This window comes from Astatotilapia calliptera, chromosome 8, assembly GCF_964374335.1.
Source record: "Astatotilapia calliptera chromosome 8, fAstCal68.1, whole genome shotgun sequence".
Taxonomy (NCBI): Eukaryota; Metazoa; Chordata; class Actinopteri; order Cichliformes; family Cichlidae; genus Astatotilapia; species Astatotilapia calliptera.
This window is the reverse complement of record NC_137429.1, coordinates 9,481,993-9,499,019: the sequence shown is the minus strand read 5'-3', so window position 1 is coordinate 9,499,019 and position 17,027 is coordinate 9,481,993. Positions and strand designations below refer to the sequence as shown.

Below are 17,027 nucleotides of genomic sequence, written 5' to 3'. Positions count from 1 at the left end.
AGGTAGGATGATTTGTCACTTAATTTTGTGTCGTGCGCATGCGCAGAAACAACGGGTAGGATGGATTCCCAGAACACCGTATCCTAAAATTAAAAAAATATATTATTTGACTAGTATTGTGTCTTTGTTTGGTTTAAGAAATTAGAAGATGTCAAGAAATTTATTCTAAAAGACATTTCTTCAGCTGAGAGTCTGAAAGGTAGAAACACACTGTAGTTTTTACTTGCAAGGGCGGTCACAGAGCGCTCACACAAGAGTGGGGGCCCTGTGATGTGCGCGCTCTGTTCTTGCACTTGTCTTTATTCAGATACAAAAATAATACAACAGTGAATACGTCTATTCATAGACAGAGGAATGTTAGTGCGTATGTATGTGTGTATGCAGGTGTATGTGTGTGTGTGATTCTGAAGGACGCGGCCCCTCTTCTTGTTAGGGAGCGCAGATAAAAGTGTCCAGCTCTCCTCTTCCTGGTAGGAGTGAAACTGCATGTTCAGTTATTATCGCTGTGGGAAAGAATTTATAAAACAGAAACAAGTCTTGTAGTGGACAACAGTCTAAGTCATAAAAAGGTCATCATGCAGTATTCTATCACATGTAAACTTATATCATTAACAGCTTATACTAACTACTAAGTACAATTTTCCATTGACAGAAGACAACCAGTCAAAAAGCCACTGCTCTTAGTCCAGCCTCTAAACTGCTGTCATTATAATTAAATTTTATTGGTTGTTTTGAAATGTCATTATATGGAAGCTCCTTTTCCATTAAGTCAACATGTATCCCTCATATACAAAAAATTTCGAGAGAAGGATGTTGGAGCTAAAACACTCTGAAACCTGCACTTTTAACCCTCGCAGATTACTTATAACAAGTATGACTGAAAATAAGGAAAAGAAGGAAATGTTTTTTTTAAACGTTTTAATTTCCAAATTTATTTTGAACATGTGCAGTGAAGCAAACAAAAAGTAAAAATTTCCAAGCACAGTAAATCAAATGTTTACACATATTATCTTGTCAATTCAAAGAAAAAACAAAAAAAAACAACCCACAAAACTGCAAACATGCTTCACAACAAACAGCAGTTCTGATTTACACTCTACAGATAAGGTTTAATAACATAATATTTCATTATATGTGAGCTGTGGAAGGGTGGTGCTTTTTAGAGGCAAATCACAACAACAGTTGCTTCAGGACAATTTATATTGTAAGGTGAAGACCTTGCAATAACACAGAGAAAACCCCAACAATCACATGACAACCAATGAGCAAGGTTGTAGTATTTTCGTTGTTACTTTTTTAATGTCAACTCTTTCATTTTTTCATTTAGGTCTTCTGTTTTTTGATCTTCTTGCTTTACGTTAATTTTGACTTTTTCTCCGAACCATGTGAGAAATTCACCCCTTTTCTCATTTGAAACATATATCACACATTCTCCATAGCTGCCATGGTTGTGTAACATTATGGTGCCTTTGTCTGTGTCATATTTGTAAGTGATTATTTTTTCAGTTTCATCACCAAACTCCTCTTTTATCCAGTTTCTCCATTTTTCTGGATCTTTAGTATAAAACTGGTATTTATCATCTGTCGATTTTCTTTGATTTACAAACAGCTGTTCAGGTTTGCCCGCTCTTTTTTCCTTTCTGAATTTCATTTTTTCACGGTCTGTTGCGCTTTCATTGGGATAGTCATATTGTTGAGGAGTCATCTAAAAGAAAAGATAAAAATTGCATGAGCACATTTATTTTACGCCATATCCTCAGAAATCTTGTATGCAGTGCTCACAGTTCCACTGGTGTTTCTTGTGTTTTCTGCCATTTCTTTGAATCAGTTAACTTGGTTTGAAGAAGAGTCGACTGATCCCACAGCGGCTTCCTGAGTGCAAAGGCAAACCTTAATCATTTGTACCAGATATCATATGTTCTGTTATTCAATCTAAGCTGCACGCAAGTCATAAAAACCATTGCCAAAACAAACAAACAAAACATGAATGAATAACAGTAAATTACCTGAGCTTGCACATCCTGGTGTCTTAAAGTCTAAATAAATCTGTTTCCAATTAAAATTGTGCTGGTTGAAAAGCTAGTATTAATAATTTGCTTTCCAACCCTGTTTACCTTTTCCCTCATAATGATGCCCGTGGTTACACATTTACTGTTTTCAGGTGTTCCCACGGTAAACTTTCAAATTCAGGTTTTTTTTAATCCTCTATTATTTTTAGGTTATGATGTCATTAAAGTGTTTCTGAGTATAAAATAAACAAACGGAGAGTTAAAGACATATAAAAGGATCTGTTACTTACTCAGTCTACTGCTTCAGGCAGAGTCTGTGATTTTGCTGTTTCTCGAGCGTAGTCCAAGAGAAAAGACCTGCTGACGGCTTCTTTTCCCCTTTTATACTTTCTCCCTTTTTTTTATTTATTTAATTTTTACAAACAGCCAATCATAGAGCAGAATCAGTGTTCACCAGGGACTGCAAATAAATACAAAGAAATGTGTTTCTGTAAAACAAGTTAATCTTCACCTTCATACAGTTTAACCAAACACACACACACACATTAAAGTTTATTGAGTATTTTTTGCCTGCTAGCTGTAGCATGTTTAATACTAGAGGAGGTTGCCATGGTGAAGTGGGAGGAGTTTTCTTCATATTACATTGAGATGTTTGCGCCGTACAGGGTGTAAGATGACCTGAGGGATGGACTGAAGAGCCAAAAAGGAAGTTTAAACCACCATCCTCAACTGTTTGGACCAATCATGTTAGCATTCTGTTTTTATGACACATCAAAGTATTTACTGCCGGGATGTGGTGCTCTTTTCTTCGTTTGGGTCTCCTGAGCAAAGGAAGAGACATGGAGTCGTTTTGAATCAATAAAAGCAACCAGGCAGTGTGAGCACTGCTGCTAGATAGACTTATTCTGCTGTACTTTAGTACTTAAAACCCTTTGTACATCGTGCCTCATCTACCCTGATTCACATAATCACTTTTTTTTCAATGCATAAGCGCTTTCTATCTAAAATTCACACACATTCTCTCTACAATATATCAGAGAGCAACTTGGAGTTTATTGCTTGCCCATGGTGTTCATTAGGTGCACACTCATTGTTAGGTTCTATTCAATGATGTGAATAAGGGTGGCATGTTGGTGCAGTGCTTAGCAGTGTCCCTTCACAGGAATGTGGAATTAAGTGAATGTGGCTGTAGGATAAAATGCTTTGGATGGTTACCAGGATGAGAAAAGCTCTACACAAGAGTCAGTTCATGCATTTAACACTTCTAGGGCTGGACTTATGTATTCCATTATTATCAGGATGTCCTAAAAACTCCATAAAAAAATCTTTATTTGATCCAAGGGTTCTGATGAGGACTAAAAAAAGAGCATACTTTGCCCACACTGGCTTCATTGTCCCTGTTAAATACAGAATTGGATTTAAAATCCTTCTTGTCACACACAAGGTCTTGTATAATTAGGTCCCATCTTATTTTAAAGACTTCATAGCACTGTATCATCCCACTTCTCTCTCAGACTGTGTGTTTTGTCCCTATAGTATTTAAATGTAAAATGGGAGGCAGAGCAACTCTTGGAGCAGAGCAGCTTCTAGTTTGGATCAGGTGGCCCCAAATCCTCACTCAGGTGGCCCAGGGGCTTCCCATGATGCACTGAGTGTTTCTTCTTCACTCACCTTTACACATTTCTCTTCCACAGCATGTTTTTATCCTGTCTTCCTCCTCTAACCTCAACCAGCAGCAGATGGCTGTCTCTCTCTCTCTCAGCCTGATTCTACTAGAAGTTTCTTTCTTTTAAAAGGGCGTTTTTCTTTTCTTCGATTCCGCTTCCTGAAGAGCAGTTGTCTAAGCATTTCACTGCATATCGTACGGTGTATGACTGTGTATGTGACAAATAAAATTTGAATTTGAATTTAATTTGATTTTCTATGCCAAACCGTTGCTCATAGCAGAGCATCTGACTGTTGGGCTTTTTCTGTTTTGTCTGTTTAACTGAAGGATTCTGGCAAATATAAAGCAACTTGAGGCAACTGTTATTATGAGTCAACGCTATGTAAATAAAATTGAATTGAACAGAAAAATTCCCGTGGCCTCGACTGCAAGATCAAAATTAATAAAACTTTTTAAATTCTTCAAACAAAACTTGACACTGTAGCTGGATTTCAACAAAACCTTTTTAATTTCATTGGTACTGTTTAAAAAATCAGCGAGTCTGCTTTGATGCCAACTTAAACTTGGTGTGTGAACCGTGTTTGTGTATTTGTGGAGGGATTCGTGGTTGTGTGTGTTTTTTAGTGTGTACTGTGATGTACACGTGTGTGTGGGAATGTGAAATTGCTTGATAAGGCAACATGCAGTCATCAGTTTCCATTGGCCTCAAAGTAAGAACACACAAACCAGGTCCAGACACAAACACACACACACACATTTTGCTGGCTGAATCCGTTCTGTGTTAGCAAACACACACGTCCACTCTCACATACAGTACATGTAGACACACAGTTTTGCAGGGCAAGCAAGCTGTGAAACGTGTCAGAACACTGAGTGACAGCAGAAAGAAACGATCTGATTGGTTGAGACAGTTGAGGGGTGGGAGCTTCACAACAGTCAGATTTAGATTGTGTGAAATAAAAACCATCCTAAAAGCTACTACATATCCCAGAATTCAAGCTGTGCACAGAACTACACATAAAGCTGGTCTAATTTTTAAACCCAAACCTTCATTATGCTCTTTTAAAGATGAATTAATAAGAATAAGAATATTTTCAACTGCAATACAAACAACTGACAAATGTCCCATCTGCTTGTTTCTCTCGATGGTTTGCCAAACAGTGTTACAGAGACTAAAAAGCAGCTACACAATAGCAGAAAGTGATCTTATTTTCTCCTTGAATAGTTATTTTGAACATTTTTCACACGATCCAGCACAGATTTCTTTATGAGAATTACTCTTGAAGAAGTCACGTGTCAGGCTTTTGTGATGTCTTCCAACTCGGGACTACCTGGAGGAAATTTCTTTTAATTTGGCACAATCATTCACTTTAAGTCAAGGAAGAACTGCAGCTCATTTAAGAGTCAAAGGTAAAATTCACAATCACCATACAAAACTTGTTTCTGGCATTAACTAAATAACTCATTTAATAACTACTAATTAAATAACTTCTATCAAAGTTTTACACAAATGTGAAGCAGAATTAAATAATGAAGGTGTGATACTTGACAAAAGCTCTTTTTTAGTTGTAGTGAAACACTATAAGTGAGGGATAAATATAACCGCAAGGTAACAATTCTAGTTATTTTTTTCTCTGTATGTAGCTTTCTTTCGAAGTTGCTGAATTTTCTGCAGATCAATCAATTTTAAATACAGTTCTGTGTTTCTGAAACAATGCCAGTCAGCTTCTTTAGTGCTAAAAGTTGTTCACATATGAAGTCATTGTTACAATGGATGTTGCTGAGGTCTGAACTGCTTTGGAAAAAGGACATTCTCGAATTTTAAACTAAAATTATTATTATTACTTTTATTTTTGCGGGGAAACTTCCCTCTCAGTCAAATCTGATTAAACCTAAATCCTTAACTTAAGTAGTTCAAAGTAATAAGAGCTTTCTTCTCATTAAGTCTGCTTTCTCACACCTCAAATATTTAAATGTTATAGGAGTTTCTTTTAAAATGTTGCCTTTGCTTTCTCATGCATCACATGAACACATTTCAAGCTGCTGCTCTGACAGATGAATATTGTCTATTGCTTCCACTGTATTAACCCTAAACACTGAGTAGAAACACACACTAAGCCATTCAAAGCAACACAGAACAGCTGCTACTCTAGATTTAACAACACGTTACGAGTCATTCTACACATCTGTTCATGCAGTCTACTCTAACTACTTCACATGTAACTTCAACATCATCAAAGCACATTTTCCTGCACAAGCCTCTGGAGATTTGTTCTATACAGCAGCAGCTACACATGCACACACATACACGAGCTAACACTGGTACACAGACGCACTGACTGCAGCTCATCCACCCTCTCATGTCTTGCCTCAGTCGCACACTGTGTTATTGTTCGCACCCAGAATCGTATTTCCCCCAACTGTGACTCATTCGCCCAAAGTGCGAGTCAGTGCCGTAACGGCATGTACTGTATGTGAGTGTTTCATGTGTGTGCCGAATGTTGCTGTGTTTCTTTTTTGTGTGTTTGCGTGTGAGATTTTACTATGGGTTCATGTGGCAGAGCAACAACACCAGGATCATATCAGGACACCACTAACACACAGATGAGGCGGGGGTACGAAAGCTTCAGGCTGCTTTAAATTAGAGGGGAGGAAAGATGGCGGTGAGGACCACAGGGGGAGGCACCGGGGAGTGACGAGACTGAGCGGGGAGAGAGGGGCGGTTGTGCAGCATCCGGAAGAGTCTGTATTAGTTGATTTTGGTTCCGTAAAGTCACAAAAAAATATTGTTGAAGATCTGGAGTCTGGTACAGCGAGGCAAAGGGGGAGGCGAGGGGCAGGTGGAGAGCACGGGAGGGCCTGAAGATGACTAGTATCCCTGGAAGGGAGGAAAGAAGAAAAACATAAAAACACAAATATCAACAGTGGAAGACATTTTTTATATGTATAACAGTAAAAAACATCAAGCATATGTTAAAGATCATAAAGCAGTATTCCTCTTTTTGCTACTTAAAATTTCCATACAATCATATTTTAGATGATTCGATTTAGAGTTTTGCATTCATAGTTCAACATGAAACCAGCGGCTTCAAGCATTTTTCTGCTTGTGACCTCTTACTTTAAAAAGGCAGCCAGAAATCCTCATCATATCTGTGCAATCGCTGATTTGTTCACAGCAACACCAAACAACTTCCTTTTAAGATGTCCCACCTGGTTTCAGTGTTTTTCTGTCATTATAAACTTGCGTGCTTCTCTTTTTCTGCTAATCCGGTTTGTGTTTATTTAGGCCTTGGATTCTGGAGACTGGTACACAGATTCTTTAGGTTAGATTTTATTATTGTCTAAATTATGGTTTTACTCAATTTACAAATGCATTTTTCTTGGATGTTTGATCTTTACTAAATTACTAAACTGACGCACAGTAGCAGCTTGATCCTTGATAGTATAGGATATGCAACGTGATACTGAAACTTACTCTAGTGTATTTAAAATGAGAATGGATTCCAACTGATCTGCCTATCCATGCATTTTAAGAACTGAAAATACATTTTAAAATAATTGTATGTGTCTTAAAGCCTGGAGATGTGTACAGTAAAAACCTGTATAAACTAATTAATCTGTAAGTTGTACAGTTTTGTTTTGAAATCTAGAAGCCTGAAATCTGCTTTGTCTAACTTCTATAGCTCATCTCTTCTCAACACTAGCAGCTCCACATTAGTTACCACTAGAAGAATCATAGACTGTATATAAAAGATCAATGTGACCAACATGAAATTATCCAAATTCGGCCATTACTCTTTTTGTGTTTTGAAAGTAAATGTGAGAAGAGAGGAGATGATCAGGCTGAGAAATGCAGGGACACTGTTAGTTATTAGCAACTTGTAAATCACAATGAATGCCCACCTTCAAGCATACAGTGCTTTATTGTCTGTTTGACTCTAACTGGGATAAAACTAACATCATGTTGGAAAAAAACGAAGATATGTTGAGTCTCACCGGGATCATGGAAACTGGAAACTGGAAAGAAAGTCCTCTGTATAACAAAGGTGTATGTGACCGCTTTTAATGTATGTGTTTTTAATAAAATACATGAAATAAAAGAAATTGTTTCATCTTACCTCTCCTCCTTCCCCGCCCTGCTGCATTCCTCCATATTCTCCCTGTGGGAGGAGAAGACGTTAATGTGGATGGATTATAAACACGAGAGAGGTGGCGTGAATATTTCAGCAAGGATCAAAGAATGAACTGATGGCACCTCTAATTCAATAAAGCAGTTACAATATTTCCAAAAAGCATGCAGTGCCATTGAAAGAGCTCTTATCATCATGCGCAAGATTTTTCAGGAAAGGGAGAGTCAGTTAATTAATTATAGCTTTCTAAGATGTCAGAGGAACACTTTTGCCTACAGGCTTCTGATGCACAGGCCTTACAGGGAAGCAGTTCAGAGCATGCCATAAGAATATTCACTGCCTTGTCTGATGTTCTATAGATGTGGCTTAATGTTGCATAGACAAGCTACACGGTTAGAAATGAATTTTAGTATCACTGGAGCCTAAAGTACGCAACTTAGTGAGCATGAGAGGAAAATGTCTCAAATATTCAGAGGAAGAAGTCACAAAGTTATTTTTTATGTTGTATTACAACTTGGATTTTTCCTGGAAGCATGAAGGGTTTAATCCAAAGCCCCAAATGATGCAGGAATAAATTCAGGAAGCCTTACAGAAGCTTCTGTTCCTTCCCTTTCCTCCTGAAGCTCACTGAGTTTGTTGTACACTATTAACTAACGTTCACGCAATCCAATACAAAAGGGTTTCTACAGATTGTGTACACCTAAAAGACTGTTAGCAACATGCACAGTATCCCCCCCCCCCCCCCCCCCCCCCCCGCTTTCCTAACCCTCCCGATTTCTTTATGACCTATGACCCCAAAATGTTCTGTCCAACTGGCACCTCGTATACAGGCTCCTCCTATCAGGGAAACAAAAATGAGACACAAACAGCACAAACAACAAAATGTGAGAACAGTAACACACAAAAACAAAGCACAAGAAAAAAAAGCACTGGCACAAAATTATAACAAAAGAACAGCACACAAAACACACGACAATAAAGACATGCAGAAAAGACACAAATGTTAAATGCAAGAACATCTAACATCTGACAGAGAGTTCAAAGTATAAGAGCAGAAGGAGGACGATCAGTTCCAAGAGCTCCAAATGACATTAGAATGGTAATTCAAAATTTTCTTATACAAGTTGTAATACAAGTTTTTTGCAAATGTGTCACAGTTATATGTATTTTATTATTTCTTTGCTTAAAAAACAAGCAAACAACACAGTGATGACATAAATAATAATTGAATCCGTAAATATTAAGTTTAAAAATGTACAATTTTTTCAGGCTGTGGAAAACTGGACAGACAGAAAAATCCTCTCACAAGCAGATGGAGCCACAATGACCTTAATTTACTCAGAGCAAATAAATGTAATTAAAGTTTCTCAACAGAGTGCTGCAGTAAAGAAATTGGATTTCTTTGGTGTCCTGCAGTTGTTTGATGTGAGTTCAGGGGAAATGGCTCCATCTAGTGTTCAACCTCAAACTAGCATTAAAGATCAGTTTCAGGCACAATTTAACTTAAATGTGCAGCTGACACTTTGTTCAGCTCAATCAACCCCCGATCCCGTTTTAAAAATGAAGTTTTCAGCATTGTTACTGCATGAGAACTCTGGTTCCCTTCTAGAGCTGCAAAGATGCTAATGAGGTAAACCTATGAAGAGTGTTGGTGCGACCCACAGTAACCATGGTAACTAACCTGGTTGACCAGCCCGGTTGATGCAGCAACGTTCTCGACTCCCTCCACACCCGCCTGCGCCACCTCGTTGGCTCCTGCAACCGCTGTTTCTCCGACAATGTTGGCCTGATCCACGGTCCTGTTGGCCACTGAGACGTGGAGAGCGAAAGAGGGTTAGTGTGTAAACTGCACTGTGAGAAAACAGTCCTGATTTTCACCTCAATGTGAAAATCTGTGCAAAGCTCTTTCCAGGACTTTGAAAAGATCAGATGGGGATGGGACAGGAAATCAGAACATTTGATCAGGAAAAGTGGTATGCAGTGTAGACAACATATTCAGATTGGTGTGTAACCATCTGCCCTCATACAGGTGTATTACCTGCCAAGTAGAACTGTAAATAAATATTTACACCTTTTTTCTCAAGTAAAATTCATAACCCTGCTAAAGTAACCTAAGAGTACAAAGGTTTTAGCAATTAAAGTACCTAAAGTAAAAGTACTCATTCTACAGTGTTGCTTGAAAATAGTTCATTATTCTCTAATGATTCATTAATGTGTGTTGTAAGCTATACAATAAAATACATTATATCACATAACGTAGCTTTTTATTTCAAGTACTGCAGAGTAGAAGTAGATGGTATCATAACAAAGAAGTACTTAAAGGATAAGCTTGTACGTCACTTGAGTGATGTGAATGTATTTTCCAGTACTATTTATGCTATAATCCTATTGATGCTTTCATCTAAGAGTGTTGGGCATGAACAGTAGTCTACCACAGTGACCCTAACTTTAGTGTGGAGTAGGCTTGGGCAGTGCCACCTCATGGCCCCCCCTATGGAGACACCCCTGAAACTAAGTTGATACATTGGCCTCATCACAGAAGAGCCTTTTCACATATATAATTTGCTAAACCAGAAAGATAGTGTTATTCACTTTTATTTTCTTTATAAAAAGCAAAGTTTAAAAACATCTTGAAACCTGAAGTTTGTCTTTCACACACAAATGACGCTGTATAAGAGGGTCCAGAGCAAACAACATCAGCCTGCTCAGTGGAGGACAAAGTGAAGTCTCCAGATCCTTTAGCACAACTGTAATGTCATTATTTAAAGTAATATTAAAAGTAACAGCACTAAACATTAAAATCCTTCGGTAAACATCTTATTTACTTTTTCTATATGACAGTTAAAGCTTTATGCAGCTCTGTTATTATCTGTATGGATTCGAATAAAATCAGGATTTTTCTTATTTCTACTTGGCCATAGTATTATTTTAGTAATAAGCAATGAACCACATTTGGGTCACCTGGAAGAGGACACCTGGTATTTAAACACATTTCTGATGATTGTACCTCTAAACGTGTATCCAATGAACAGTTTATTTGTACATACTGCTCTTATTTGATTTATACCAAAATTCAATATTTATGCTTTTCATATCTTAAATTTCTAGATACAAAAAAGAAGTAATTTGAGAAATCAGATCAGCATCTGCATTTAAGCCTTTATCTGTTCAAAATAAAAGGTTATCATCATCATCATCATCATCAACATCTGCACCTGCTAGTTGCAAAATCAAATTGAGTGACACATACAGTAGGTGGCATCTGTGCTTTATCAGAAATATTTTCAAACTTTATTTATGTATTTTTTATTTTTTTCGATTTTACTAGAGAAAAAAACTTCAACAATGAAGATTAACTGACGGTTAACCATCCCACCTACCTATGTTACAAAACATACCCTTGTAGCCATCTGGGACTTTATACCATTCAAGTGTGACTAAGAGCTCCTTGTTCTAAGAACCAGAGTGTTTCAGCACAGTGCTTAAAGGTGTAGCCATGAATTCAGTGCTGAAGTATGAATATATTCGGATGTTGTTTTTGTAATAAGAGAAGGGATCATAACGAACTCTTCGGGACAGCAATCACTTCATATTCAGACAACAAACCTCTGCATTCTCCCCTCAGAGGTTTCTGTTTCTATATTTATATGATCTTAATAGTGGCTCAAACATGCAGCTTTTCTTACCTGTGTTTACTGATGACACCACTCCCTCCTTTGTCTTACTCCCTGCAGACCAAAAAGGAAAAACAGACTCATATTCATGTACATGACTCATGCATGTTTCCTGTAAAATAAAGAGACACATTTCACACGCCCTGTTTGTCCTGTCTATGGTTTCTTTCCTCAGTAAGTAAAACAGTCAAATGAAACATAAACTATATAATAGATTTGTTATTAATGAATAATGTAGGAATAAGAGCAATGAGAGTTACATTATTAATAGCCTAATAGTAGCACATTTAATACACCAGTGCATTAAATGTTGTCAGAGAAATATCATAAAATGTTGACGGCAGATATTGCTTATGTATTTTTGGACATTTCTCAGCTGCTGTTGCCCCTTTAAACTCTGACATAACATTCCCAAGAGTCTCAGCTCAGCGTGATCCATTACTGTTTCTAAAAATACATTCACAGACCTACTTTTGCTCACAGTTTTGTCAGTCTGACTGGTATGTTGTGCGCTTTCCTGCGTCCTCAAAGGGTTTTGCCTTTTTAAATTTTTTTAATAAAGTCTGGACTGTTTAAAGATCCTGTTATCTTTACCACTAGCTCTAAAAAAGCTCCTTTCACTTGGAAACATTTTATTTAATTGGAAGTCATCCTGTGAATGGGCTGCAACAGCCGCACGTCTCTGTGTGTGCCTTCCTGCTTTCCAGCCCTGTGCTCATTACAGTATGATCCCAGCAGATTAAATTGTGGTTATGTAATCTGCCAACGTTAGGGATGACAGGAGGGAAGTATCCGAGCTAAAAGATAAGAACAGTAGAAAGAGTGAGAGGAAGGTAAAAAGGAACTAATGGAGGAAAGGAAGGCTACATCTGCAGATGAGTAAACTGACTGCACTCTTTTTTGTAGTCACATAGATGCAGCTGCTGCCATTTACAGTGTCCCACATCCAGTCAGCCTTGCTACCTTCTGCTTCCCTCCATCTTTCAGCACGTTCCCCGTGGTACATGAGCCACGTGCGGGGTACTGAGCAGTACTGCAGTACAGCTCATCGCAGGCTGCAGTGACACAGCTTCTTTCTCAGTCAACAGGGGGAGCCCCCCTCCCGAGTGTCACTGCACGCCGTGACTATTTCAGCTGAAGAGCTGATCTGCCTGTCACCAAACAAGCCATGCCTGTGAAAGAATACATGACTTCTGAGGAAACTTTGCTTTATGATTTATCGAGTAACTCATAAACATCTTTTTGTAATAACGCCGATTCCAGCTGAAGGTGATGCACAGGACACAGCTGATCAAATGACAAGAATAAGAACAAAAACGCAATTGTTGAAATAATCCTTGTAATAAATTATAATCCTGATTGGAGGCATGCCTGAGTACACAAAGACGGCATGGATTAGAGCGTTTGAATGCATTTTTACCCATTATGAAATGATGCGTTAAACACAGAGAAATACAGCTTTTTTTCCAGAGGAGGATTTGCGCTTCAGCAATCCTGATGTGGTGAAAAATCCTGTTAACTGTGAATCCTTATGTGCTCTCAGCTAAAGAAAGATGCAATTTTACACACCTATATATAATCAACAACACGCTGTATTACCATATACATACAAATGAAAAAGGAAATTCATATTCCGTATTGCAAATACATCGTGTTAAATTTACAGGGCAGAAAAAAAAAATCATGCTAATTGATTTCTTTCTAAAATAATTGCTATATATGTTGGTATATTTTCATATTATTGCAAAAATAAACACCTAGAATTTTTAGATTGTGTATTTTGGATTTTTCATGAATCTCTTTAAACAAAAGATTGTAATGAAACCATCAGTGATTACCAAAACACCGAATTAAATCTTAAAAGCAAAAATAAAGGGATTGATAAAATCACATGAAGTTAAATCTCTTAATTAAAAGTTAAAACTTAAGTTTTGGAGCTGTTTTGCGGCAGAAGCTTTTAAAAATAAATTAATAAATCACTGAGCATGTTGCTGTGTTTGTCCAGGTCTGGCCCATGTGGTGGAAAGCAGGCGTGCAAACCTTGATACTGTGTACTGACAGCCACATGCTGACGTAGGCACTCTGCTGCAGGTGGATACAGTGAAACCATTGACACTCTTCACTGATCACATCCCCTCTCCCCCTTCTGATCCTCCCCCTGTGATCTGCGTTGTTCCCTCTCTGTCTCTTGCTTCACCTTTACCCCCTTTCTCTTGCTTCCTTGAGCTTGTGACCACTGTCTACTTCCTGGAAGATCCAGGGTTTCTTTACCCAGCAAGTCTCAGCCCTCTGTCCCAATGTGTCACCTGTCTTTCTCCTCCACGAGCCACGAGACTACAAGCTCAAAGCTTTTGGTGACATAACACCCCTCCCTTCATTTTTTTACCCCCTCTTTTCTCTCTCTGTCTCTCTTTCCTGCATCCCTCCGTTCTTCCATGTCTCCCTGGGGTGGGTGTTTTGTGAGCTGTGGGGGGTGGAAGGAAGGAGCACTCACTGGGAGGCCAATCCTGCTGCTGTGACACCACAAACTAACACAAGCACACAAATGTTTTTGCGTCCAGCACAAACCGATGAGGGTAGAGCGTGCGGGAGAAGGAGGGTGGGGGTGGAGGGGTTGTGATAGAGAGAGAGAGCAAATTGCTGCAGTGCTCAAATGATCCTTGCCCTAACTCACCCCTCCCTCTCCAGCTTGTGCTGTTGACCTCCCCCTTTTTTTCATCATTATGATTAAAATTTTGTAGTTGCTGCATGACGGTCAGACAGAGCACTGACAGGATAGACAGCAGACAACGATGGAGCCCTCCACTCTGATCGTTCCTCACCCACCCTCCTTACTTTTGCACCCCCTCTGGCCTGTCCCAGGTGGTGTGAAAGCCTGCTGCTTGGGATAACCTTGAAACGTGACGCAGTGGCAGCTTGAGCTATAATTAAAGTGCAGGAAACAACAGCATCTGTGCAAAGCACCCGAGGTAAAATATAAATGAATCATTTTTCTTGGGCATTTAAAATTGTATTTCCTCTTACACTTACATCATCTTGCGTCTTGCTGTGAAATGATTCTTTTTAAGTGTTTAAATGCTTTTTATAACACTTTTCTAAATATATTTTTTTCTTTTAATTATGAATGTAAGTCAGCTCTATTCTGTAAATTTAATTTAAAAAAAATCAGATAAATTGACACTCTGGAAACCAGTCCATCACTGGACATCCCCATCCAAACTGCTTCACAGACCAGTGATTTAATATAGTCACGCTGGTCAGGTGATGAAAGCCCGAGGAAGCGGCGTCACAGAGCTCTGCAGTGACCTCCTTTCCCTCCTTTTGCTCTTCTCTTTTGCTTTTCTTTTGCTTTCCCCCCAAACATCCACTGATCACTGTCCTGCTGCAAAGCTGTAACCCTCACTGTCTTTTCCTCGCTGTTTCTCACTGTCCACCCTCTGGACCCTGCACCAGTCCTGCAGCAGTATCCCACCAGCACTCACTCCATCCCCTCCTTCCTGCCTTCTCTTCTCTTTTTCCTCCTCCTCCTCTATCTGTTCCTCTCACAAGTCTCAGACATGGATCCCAAATCATATGATGCAAAAAGTACACGAAGTAATTCCACATATAGACCAAAAAATGAGTGCACCTCCCCCCCACAACCCTCCAAACTCTTTTTGCTGCATGATATATTACATACCTACATACATTACCCCCTCCTTGGTCTTAGCTGCTGCTTCCTCCATGCCAGCTTTGGTCTTCTCTGCGGCGGCCACCACCCCCTCCTTGGCCATGGAGAACCCCTTCATCAGTACATCCATGTTGGGCGATGAAACAGTTGGGCTCCCCTGCTCCAAATGGGCCTGGCTGGTTGGCTGGCTGGTGCTTACAGTGAGCGTGCAGAAGTGATGCTGTGAGATGTCAGAGTGTGTGGCTGGGTGAGTATGTGTAAGTGCCTGTTTCCTGGTGGCTCCTCCTCCCTTTGGTGCTCCAACAGAGGGCTGAGAGGAACACACAGCAGGGCTACAGCACTCAGACTGAGAGAAACAGGAGGGCGGATACAGCCAATATGTAAAAAGATGGGGAGAGGAGGAGGAGAGGCAGCCGGATGCTGCAGCATTTTCAAGTCATGCTGCAACCCCGCCCCTTTAGTCATCCCTCCACTCTCGTCCATCTTTTCTTCTGGTGACTCTCTCTCATGCTCAGCTCAGCCTCTGGCTATCTGTTTGCATATTTTGATTGGCACGCTTTGCTCTGGGCACACCTTTGTAGATGCTGAGGCTCCATGCGCTGGTTACATAACCGACAGATCCTCTTGTCAGATCATATGCATCCTTAAATTTTGCAATGTAATCTGCAGTTGCATCACAGAGCTTGTCCCAAACATTTGCTTCCTTTGTTTTTAATTTCTTAGCAAAATGTTCTCAGTTGATACTTTATTTATATGTTTTTCTATTCTTTTTACTTATAGTATTGCTGTTTATATTAATGCTTTGCCATCAGCTCAGATTTTTTTATTTTTACCACTTGAGCTGAATCAGAATGCATTAAGAAAGACAAAGAGAGCATCTACAGCTATTTCTGTGGTTGTGATTGGAGAGAAATTGCTTTGTCATCTTCACCTGAATGAGTCACAACAGCCCCGCTCTTCCTCTTCCTCCTCCTCCTCCTCTTTCTGTTTCACTCAGACATGCCGATTCAGCAGTGCAGTGATTCTGAGTGACATTGATATCACAACCAGGGTTTGAAATGATCCGGAACCTTCAGCACCTTCAGTCATTAAATCTGAGGCAGGTTAAGGTAATTTTCCGTGTGCTGCTGCCTGGTGTTGCTTCCAGTGAAAACATGGAGATATACTTGCTCAGTAATAAAAACAAAAACGTCCCACGACCCGCTACACCCTCAACACATCCTTTTTTCTTCTCGTCCCTGTGATGCGTTCGCGGTGCACATGTAAAGTTGGAGTGACATGCAGTGAAACGCACAGGAGAAGAAATGTGAGATTATTTTCAAAAGTTTAGCTTTTAAATCACACATTGGATCCGTACTTGGTATTTTGCTGTTTTTGTGAAATATCCTGCAAAATAAACTGTACTTGAATAATAATTTTGTGTTAGTCAAAGGTTTAATGAAGATACTAGGCTACATTGGTTGGTTTGCGGTAGTGTAATAAAGAATACACTGATTCACTGTATTGGACTAGTGCAGAAGAGGCTGTGGTATTCATGTAAGGCTGTAGGAAGGGTAGCAGACATCGATTTCTAATAAAGGTGATGATGCACACTATTCAATCACTGAATTCTACTTTATATTGTGCATTTGTTGGATATCAGCTTGTAAAACATCTGCAAATCAACGAAAAGTAATCAATATCAGAGTCATGTGACTTATCTACAGGTTATTCCTCACCAGCTAAATCCCACTTTACACAAGCTCCATTTTTTTTTCAAAAAACAAAACAAAACAGTTGTTTGATATTAAAATGTTGGCAAGTAGGAAAATAATTATATTCACTGTATAATACTAGATAAAGGAAGGGATGAAGCTAGAACACCGTGATCCATGAAGC

At 39.1% G+C, this 17,027-nt stretch overlaps 1 protein-coding gene and 1 long non-coding RNA gene across 3 annotated transcripts; both read right to left on the bottom strand.

Moving 5' to 3' along the window:
- Nucleotides 1-903: 903 nt before the first annotated feature.
- LOC113027801 (uncharacterized) lies at nucleotides 904-2,577 on the bottom strand. Its single transcript, XR_003273137.2, has 3 exons — nucleotides 2,300-2,577; nucleotides 1,783-1,872; nucleotides 904-1,705 (listed from the first exon to the last, which is right to left on the bottom strand). It is a non-coding gene; the product is annotated as an uncharacterized LOC113027801 (long non-coding RNA).
- A 3,083-nt stretch (nucleotides 2,578-5,660) lies between these two features.
- On the bottom strand, nucleotides 5,661-15,525 carry sncgb (synuclein, gamma b (breast cancer-specific protein 1)). 2 transcript variants are annotated; one of them, XM_026178353.2, is made up of 6 exons: nucleotides 15,159-15,525; nucleotides 11,492-11,533; nucleotides 9,487-9,614; nucleotides 8,625-8,642; nucleotides 7,794-7,835; nucleotides 5,661-6,553 (listed from the first exon to the last, which is right to left on the bottom strand). In XM_026178353.2, exons 1-6 carry the CDS (start codon nucleotides 15,277-15,279, stop codon nucleotides 6,545-6,547), a joined length of 360 nt encoding a protein of 119 aa, XP_026034138.1. In that variant the 5' UTR covers nucleotides 15,280-15,525; the 3' UTR covers nucleotides 5,661-6,544. The 2 variants fall into 2 exon arrangements, with proteins under 2 accessions (XP_026034138.1, XP_026034139.1); XM_026178354.2 differs by lacking the exon at nucleotides 8,625-8,642 and having other exon boundaries at nucleotides 15,159-15,492.
- Nucleotides 15,526-17,027: the final 1,502 nt, after the last annotated feature.